Source organism: Gymnoscopelus braueri, assembly GCF_963280865.1.
Source record: "Gymnoscopelus braueri genome assembly, chromosome: 10".
NCBI classification, from domain to species: Eukaryota; Metazoa; Chordata; class Actinopteri; order Myctophiformes; family Myctophidae; genus Gymnoscopelus; species Gymnoscopelus braueri.
In genome coordinates this window covers 19,824,358-19,833,401 of record NC_137611.1, presented here as the reverse complement: position 1 = coordinate 19,833,401, position 9,044 = coordinate 19,824,358, and the positions used below count along the sequence as shown (strand labels likewise).

At 41.9% G+C, this 9,044-nt stretch overlaps 1 protein-coding gene across 1 annotated transcript; it reads right to left on the bottom strand.

Moving 5' to 3' along the window:
- Positions 1-2,285: 2,285 nt before the first annotated feature.
- On the bottom strand, positions 2,286-7,166 carry erich2 (glutamate-rich 2; the record flags this gene model as incomplete). The annotated part of the gene is made up of 6 exons (XM_080439765.1): positions 7,131-7,166; positions 6,944-7,029; positions 6,543-6,682; positions 5,276-5,333; positions 5,116-5,187; positions 2,286-2,569 (listed from the first exon to the last, which is right to left on the bottom strand). Exons 2-6 carry the CDS (start codon positions 6,990-6,992, stop codon positions 2,286-2,288), a joined length of 603 nt encoding a protein of 200 aa, XP_080295891.1. The 5' UTR covers positions 6,993-7,029; positions 7,131-7,166.
- Between the last annotated feature and the right edge of the window lie 1,878 nt (positions 7,167-9,044).

Here is a 9,044-nt window from a genome sequence, read left to right as displayed (position 1 = left end):
GGACGCTCCTGCAATTATATGCGATGAGAAGAGAAAAAGACATCTTACCGGTAACGACAGGCGCACAGGTTGTCGAGTCCAGACAAACTATAAGGGAACAACCAAATATATCCACGCACGCCACGACAAGAAGCAGTCCAATGGCAACGTCAACGGAATACCAATAGAACGTGGAAAAATGTCCATCCAGCAGCGTGCGGTGACCCTTTTTTTTCTCCCCTTTTATATTTGAGCCTCAATCCTCGCTTTCAAACGCAAGCACGCATGAGTCACAGCATCACCTCCCTCTGGCGCGTAATGAAGCCTCCCTGACTGCCACTGACAGCCACAAACCACGTCAAGTAGAAAAGAGAGGGGTAAGGTGTGTGCGTGTGTGTGTGTGTGTGTGTGTGTGTGTGTGTGTGTGTGTGTGTGTGTGTGTGTGTGTGTGTGTGTGTGTGTGTGTGTGTGTGTGTGTGTGTGTGTGTGTGTGTGTGTGTGTGTGTGTGTGTGTGTGTGTGTGTGTGTGTGTGTCTCCACAGTGTGAGAGGAGACCTGAGTGTTAAGTTTATAGAGGCTGCATAAAATAACCTTGACAGCAACAATAAACAAAATCAAAGCCTGGCACAATTGTCTATGGGTTTACAAATTAATACAGAATTTAGACACATTTGATAAATATCTGTCCTTAGGTCCTGGATTGTATGAATTAATTCACTGTCCAATGCCATCTTTCTATTTGACTGTTATTATGGATGGTACATTATAGGTCATGCTCTACCACTTTAGAGTTGGAACATACTGTAAGGCCTGCTCCACTATTATCTAATGTCCACACTTCCTTGTTGTTACTCAACTTTAAAGTGACCTTCCCCATGTCCCCTGGTGTGGTTGAAATCCTTTAAGAAAAAACATCTCTGTTATTTTCTCTCCCCAAAACTCCCTACTGGAGCATTAGAGTACCTCTATCTTTGCTCTCATTTAGTATGCCAGAATCTATGAATATGTTAATGTCCCATCAGCCATCACACCCCCACAATCCCATTCACGTAATAATCCATAATAATAATAAACAAAGGAATCACATCCTCATTGACCAATGCATGGCTTTTGTAAGGCTCTGGATTCGCTGATTATATGCATGTGATATCATACCCCATCTGAATCATGTTGCCTGTCTCAAACCTGGACCTGTCGAGTGCCATCACGCTCACTGTACATTACTCGGGGGGTGTAAGGGATGGTCTTGGTCTGTGAATGCCAATGCTTTCCACACATAATTGGCAAACACATGGATTCTGGTACCCCAAAACCTAAACGTACCCTTTACTAATGCCAGGTTTCAATAGGACAGTATACCTACTCAACACGACACATCAGCACAGATCTTTTGTTTCCATAGTCAGGTATCGTGACAATCGAGCCCCCCCTCTAAGTAGGGAGGCTGAACAGGGATAAGACAAGCCAAAATGGTGACGTGTAATGCTGCCGACTACTGATTGGTCAGAGAATCCATGTGTCATCACAGAACACAGAGCAACAACTTCACCGGGGACAGATTTCAGTTGGCGAGTCGTGGTTGCTATGGCCAGACTTTGTTTTGTAAGTGTTATTGTATTTGTGTCTCTAATTGCTCTTGTTAGAATTCGGTTAAAATGGACTGCAATTTGTTTGTCAGTGAAGCGCCAAGCACCCACCTCCAAGCACAGACAAATGCCACATTATTGGTTTATATACTGTATGTATTTTGGATCTTTTCAGTGATGTCTCCCATGTGTAATTGCTGGTGTAGAAATGGGTGAGATTAGAACACACTACTGTGTCAACATGTGTGTCCACTACCGAGGTGAAGAAACTGACTGTATGGAAGTAGCAAATTTTGAAATAATAAGTAACTAGGTCGGGAGAGGCTTATTGTCGGTATCAGCCGATAACGTGGGAGTCTGTCCCCGTTACAATGCACTAGTTCCCTGGGAGATGGATTGCTGAGGTGGAGCGCCACACATACCATCAGCTCCCAGTAATTACCACACGACTTGCCGCATCTACAACTGCTAGTTTAAAACTATAATGTAATAATACTTTTCATGACAAACCTTTTGGTCTCAGGTTTGCTCTTACGTCTGCAGGAATGAAGGGCAGCATCCATGTAATGAATAAATACTTTATTTATGGTCAATAGATGTATTGTAGATATAGTGACCAAGACCCATATATGAAACCTACATAATATGTCTGTATTTGAAGAGTGTGGCAGAGTCAGTGACAGAGTTAGAAAAAGGACCTAGGCAGCAACAGTTACTGAGTTACAGGGATATGTGAGAGGGAGGACACAGTTTATGTCTGATGCCCTGCTTCACCCGCTCTTCATCATCCTCTGATGAGGAGGAGGAAGAATAGAGGGAGGAAGAAGAGCTGCCTGAGCTCCTGGCTGACTTGTCATCGCTGCTGGATTCCTCTGAATCATCTTCATCTTGTGAATCTAAGTCGTCGTCATCATCATCATCATCATCATCATCATCATCATCGTCCTCGTCATCGTCATCGTCATCATCGTCATCATCACCCTTACTTTGTTCCACCTCTTGCTCTGTTGAAAGAGAACACAATGCAAATGTAAAGGCATTTGGGAAGGTGCAGCATAGTCTTTATTCACAAACTAACTTTCAAGCTAATAACATGACGCATCGTGTCACGTTGTTAGCTTGAAAAGAAAAACATTTCGGCACGTCACTGCTGTGTGATTAGGCTTTCTCTATCTTGTTCCAAATAACTGCAACTTCCTCATTGTCTGCCGTCTGCACCATCATACGGAACAGGTTAATACATCCATATAACACATTCCTAAAGGCTGTTATTTTTTTCTTTCTTACAAAGTACATTGCATGCCATGATATCCCTCCTTCTATAAGACAATGGTTAGCACACAGTGAACTGACTTCAATATGGTTTCATAAGTTGTATTGATATCATAATTGCAGCATGGACGGAATAATATAAAGTACAGCAATAGTATGCAACAGTTCCCGACTAGTTCTCTGAAACGATGCTGTGTAAGCTATTGTTATACAATATAACACACAAGACTGAGAGAAGAAAAACGCACACATAGGCCTGTAATATAAAATGGGCGTGTGTGTATGTGGCAACAATAAGTCCATCCAGAGTTTAGAATCCACAACTGAGTGCTGAGTCGGGTTGCCGTAATTAGTAACCTCACAATTAGTGATTTTGGATAATGTGTTTAACATCAAGCTTGGCTAAAAACATAATTTGGTAGCTTCATCGACAGATGGGGGACAGCTCTGAGTGGTAGGCAAGCTGCAAGGAAGAATGTGCGAGTCTCAAGTTTCTCCCATGACAGCTGTGAGAGCTCACTATTACAGCGTCACTTTCAGCACCATGAACAGTGTCCATCCCAATCATCTGGGGAGGCAGGCAGCCACAAGTAAGCTGCATCCCTGTGATTGCTAACAACCTATTGCAAGAAAGCAGTGTGGCTGTGGAGCAGACTCCTTTCTAGGGAAGTGAACTCCAGCTGCAAAAAAGAGCTGGAGTATGGGCTGTGAGTAGAAAGAAAACCCTCACACTTGCATGCGAATTAGTCTTGCATAGACAGATGATCTAAGATCTCCTCCTATACCCCATACGTCTAGTGACCCCTAAATTCAATGTGTCAGCTAAAACTGAGTGGAAACAATTCAGAGCAATGAAAAATAACTGCATTGCATAACCAATGTGAAGACTTTAGGGTGGTCCTTCATATTGGGACGGTATCAGGAGCAGTGGACGTAGGTTAGCTATTGAAGTTTTTCTCCCAAATAAATTTTGATTTAGAAATGTCCCGCCCAGCCCCAGGCCAACCCCCTCTCCTCCCCTTATTCCTCTGGGAGAGGTGGGCCTACCTGAACCTCCAGAATACTAATGATACCGCAAATGGTAAGAATTGTTGTCCGTGAAGGACAGCAGTAGCCTAAATGTTACTGTGAATAGAAAGTCTGCTCTACAATAATCGTAGCCCAGCAAAGAGGCTTGTGCTCCCTTTGGGAGAAACAGGTGGCCCAGAAAGCAAAAGGAATCATTAGCCAGTCTGGCCATGTTCTGTCGAGTGAATTTACTGTACTGCCCTCAGGCCGGCTTTAATGTGCCTCTTAGGAGAACAAACCGCTACCGCTTAATGGCGATAATAGGTATAGTCATTTTAAATCACCGTTACATTCCTTAAACTCTGTTTTTATGAACTATAATAACATTTTATTTTATCGTTTTATTCCATAATATGCAGTATATATTTTTTACTTGATTTAATATTAAGTATAAAATAGGGCTTAAGTGGTTAATTTCCCTTTTTGTGATGAATGGAGTCGTCTGAATAGAAGCCATAGAATCTGTCAGCATGCACGTGTGGCAGGGTATTGTAATTGGTCCTGTCTGTGTGAACAAAACAACATGAGAACAAATGGTCGGAGTTTCATGAAACGATTAGGAGACTTCCCCGAATAAATAATACATCTTTGGGTTGAAAAGGTCAAAAGTCAAGGTCAGAAGGGGAAGGGGGAAATCGAGATCACAGATTTTCATAACAATTGGTGGGAACGATGAGTAGGCTTGGCTTAACTTTTGGGTCAAAAAGTAATAACTAATAAAATGTCAAGGTAACTAAAACATAATTGGCCATATCTCAGGAATGGAAAGGTGCCATGCAGGACTTTCTGTGGTCAGAGCTAGCATTTTCTTTACTTATACATACGTATGTGGTGCTTAACTCACCTCTGGCAGGACCAGGCATTTATATAGTATCCACAAAAGCATGTATATGCATGCGTACATGCATATATATTTTTTCAATTTTATCCCACGATTTTGTAACCCAATTTTTTACACCCAGTGCCAATTGTCTATGTAATCCTGGGCACTACCTTCCCTCTGCCAACCTAGGGAGGCCAGGGCCGAGCTCATGCCTCCTTCAATGCATGAGAGCCAACTGACCTTCTTATCACCTGACAGGGGAGAGTTTCCCTGGTTGGACGTAGCGCGTGGAAGGAACACGTTATTCCAACCAGTTCCTTTCCCCTCCATCAGGCGCCCTGGCTGGCGTACATGCATATTATGCATATGAAAATATCAAAGGCTCACCTTCCAACAGCTTCTCTTGGATCAGCGGGAGGAACTGCTTGGCCTCAGGATTCTCCGGCTCGTAGACAAGGACTGGAACGAGCAGAGAAAAAGACATTACTCATAACATTGACAGGTGGAGTTTTATTGACTGACAGGACACTGATGCAAAACCACATACTCATCTGACACAGTTTGCTCGCCAGCTGAAAGTCTCTCGCCATCACCGCTTGGAGGAACTGAAAGAAGAGCTGTGAGCTTTGATTTCTCCCAGCGCACCCACTATGCAGAATCATGTAATGTAGGTGATTCTTAATCTTTTTAATTTCAAGGACCCCTAGTTTGATATCGTTGCTGTCCGGCAAAAACCAGCTAACTCCATGTTTCTGCTTTTGCATTTTATCCATAAATCAGTGCTATTGAACACCCTTTACCCTTTAAAAAAATATTGAACCAATGAAAAGTATTAACACATTGATTGCCAAGATATTAAACATAGTTTTCTATCCCCGTGCCGGCGTATAATTACCTCAATCCGATGACATTTGAAACGCCGTGGAACCGACATTGTGTAAAAAAAACACACGGAAAAAGTTTCCTGTGAGTAGACGGAAGGATCTGTGTATCCATGGGAACGACAAGTTTCCAACCGCGATCCGCCATTTTGGAGCTTTGGTCCGCTGAAAACGGGTGGTTTTCAATGGAAAAAAAAGAAACTGAGTTACAGCCGTTTTTCTGAAAATCCCATCATTGGGGCGGATGGAAGTGACGTTTTTTGGAATGATGTCACATCCACATTTTTCTTCTCTGAGAGACGATCGATCATTCCAAAGCTGTGTTAGGTCGCCCCTTGTGGAATTTTCCCCAAAAAATGTAAAAACGAGTTAACTCGATCTAGGCAATCAAGCGATGGATTCTAAAAACGAGTTAACTCGATCTAGGCAATCAATGTGTTAAAAAGTGCTTCTGACAAAACCAGCTAACTCCATTGGATCCTCAAACCTTCTGCTAAACCAGCTTACTCCACCAAAGGGGGGTGGAGTTAGCTGGTTTTGACTCCAGGCTCCACCCCCTTTTGACCTCCAACCTCATTGTGAGCTTGGAGGTCCATTTAGCTGCACTTATCAATGATGAACAAAACCTCCTAACTCCACTTTTTGTTTTGTTTTTGTCATTTCCTGAAAAACGAAAATTTTGGAGTTAGCTGGTTTCTGCCGGACAGCAGAGGTATGCATTAGGCCATCGGCCACCATTTTTTATCATTTCTATCTCTCGGACCCTAATATTCACTTTACAATCGTCAGTGTTAATTTAACTCTGAGAGTTAAAGACCTGTAAGGGTCCATTTGGTTTCTAAATAGACATGATTTATCTGGGGACCCCCTGAAACCCCCTCAAGGACCTCATGTTGAGAACTAGTGCTATAAATCAATAGTCAGTTGGTTCACCTCAGCCATGAGCTCCAGAGGAGCCCTGTGGTCTTCGTATTCATCCTCGTCCTCCTCCTCCTCACTCTGTTCCTCCTCCTCTTCACACGGCTCAGGTACGGGGAGGGGCTCAACGGGTGGGGGAGCATATACTTTCTCTCCTGGAATTAAATGTGCATTTTTTTATCCATTTTCTTCTTCTTGTTACTGCAATTTAAAATATTGTTTTGTTGTTTGCACTGCTTGTTTGTAATTTGAGGTTTCATTTTAATTTGTTTGCTTTTATCTTTAATGTTCATTTATTTATACGTTTATTTCCCTACCCTCCTCCACCTCAAGCCAGGCCAGGCCACAATTGTAAATAAGAATGTGTTAATGACTTGCCTAGTTAAATAAAGGTTAAAGTGTTCTCTGCTCCATACCTGTCAGAGTTGAGTTTGATGGCCGCTGTGGCTTTTGGGGGCTTTTCATTTTCAGGTCTTGAATGGGTGCTGCTGTTTCTTCAACCCTGCAATCAGGTTTATGGTTGTGAGACTGGTGGATAGGGCGTTTATAATGAATTGCTCTTACTGTAGCGGCCTATCAAAATGTGCACACTCATGTACAAACCCTGCTGTAATGTTCAAGTTTTCCTCTATTGCAGCAGGCTCTGTGGCAGATAGACAGAATGCACTGTTAAAAATACCTCAGTCCAGAAACACCCCTGTCATTAATCTGATATTGCAATAAATGGTATAAGGTTTATGTTAAAGTTTCTGTCACGCACGCATGCACGCACGCACGCGCACTCACACACACACACACACACACACACACACACACACACACACACAACACACACACACACACACACACACACACACACACACACACACACACACACACACACACACACACACACACACACACACACAGCCACCGTCCTAAAGGACTTTCAGAATATTATAGAATAGGCATTACTGTGTTCATACCTCCCGCACACTGTTCTTCAACTGTCACAGACTCAGAACCCTGAAGAAAGAAATTGCCAATTTGAGTGGTACAAACTATACCGGAGCAAAATCTTACAGTCAGACAAGTTACAAATACAATTTCGGCTAGAGTAAGACTAGAGAAGTCAATTACCAGGGATTTGAACCAAACTTTCATGTCTTATCCAGGATTTCAACCAAGGCACATAACAGAACACATTTCTACCACTCTGCCAACAAGGCATCCTCGTTTGGATAGGGAAGATATTGTGTTATGAGCTTCAGGCAGTACTAGTTGTCAACATATACCTGTACAGCAGGTGTCCTACAGTACCCAACACCAGGGTCTACATTTCTCAACGGAAGAGAAGGGAGACCTCCAACCACTGCAGATGTACAGTACTAGTTATATTGTATTAGCATACTCTACTACTACATCTACATATTGGTAAAAATAAAGTTGTATTCAATAAAATAACTTCCGGATTGCAGCTTTAATCTGATCCAAATCACCCACCTGAACAGAATGAGACGGTGCACGGACAGGAAGACTCCTATGGGACAAAGGATCATTATGATCGTTCTATTATGCAATCTCTCTTTGCGTTATTATTTATATTTGCTTGACTCCTTACCGCCGTTTATTAGTGATGGGTTTTTGTCCTGCAGTGTCTAGGATACAATAGTACAACAGCTTGGTATGAAATACTATAATAACCAGAAGATGAAAATGCATCATCAGAGAAGAAAAGCAAATTTGTTGAAGTCTGAATGAGCTCTCCTCTTACCATAAGGTGTGTTGGTTTCAGCGTGTGGAGAGATCAATGATGATGTCAGCTACATTCATGTGTGAAGAAAACAAAGTTATTTTCTACAAATATGTCAGAGGCGATATGACTTCAAATCAATATCCCTATTATTACCTTGATTACAATTAATGAACGATTGTAGGTCGGACTTGTCAGGCTTGTAGATTGACTATTTTTGTACGCCACCATTGTCAGACAAATCAATTTAGTTGATTATAAAAACGTCTATTACATCAAATAGAATGAAACATTTTGTTTTAAATAGCCGATCTACAAGCTCACAACGGGTTGTGATCTGATGTGACACGTTTTGTGCTTGTAGATAGGCTATTTTTTGAAAAATGTTGACAAATGACAAATCTTCTCTTATAGGCTACCTGGCACAAATTATTTTCAGATGGGGGTCCATGGCCAAATATCAATTTGGGGGTCCTTCCTTGACATGAAAATGAGAACCACTGCTCTCATCTCTATCATCACATACTGTAGTAGGTCTATGTGTTCTTAGATGATCCTCAGAAAAACTTTTACCTGCTTCTTTTTTAAAACATTTACCTGCTTCTGTGAAACCTTGGATGATCTCCCCAAACATTCTAACCTAAGCACAACATAAGGAGAAATTAGATCAGTTACAGTAAGTTTACAGTCTTATTTATTTATTTTCAAAAACAAGTAGCCAAGTAGGCTACATAAACATTTAAGTCAGTTGTGTTCAATACTGACAGTTGTATTTAGGATCTTTA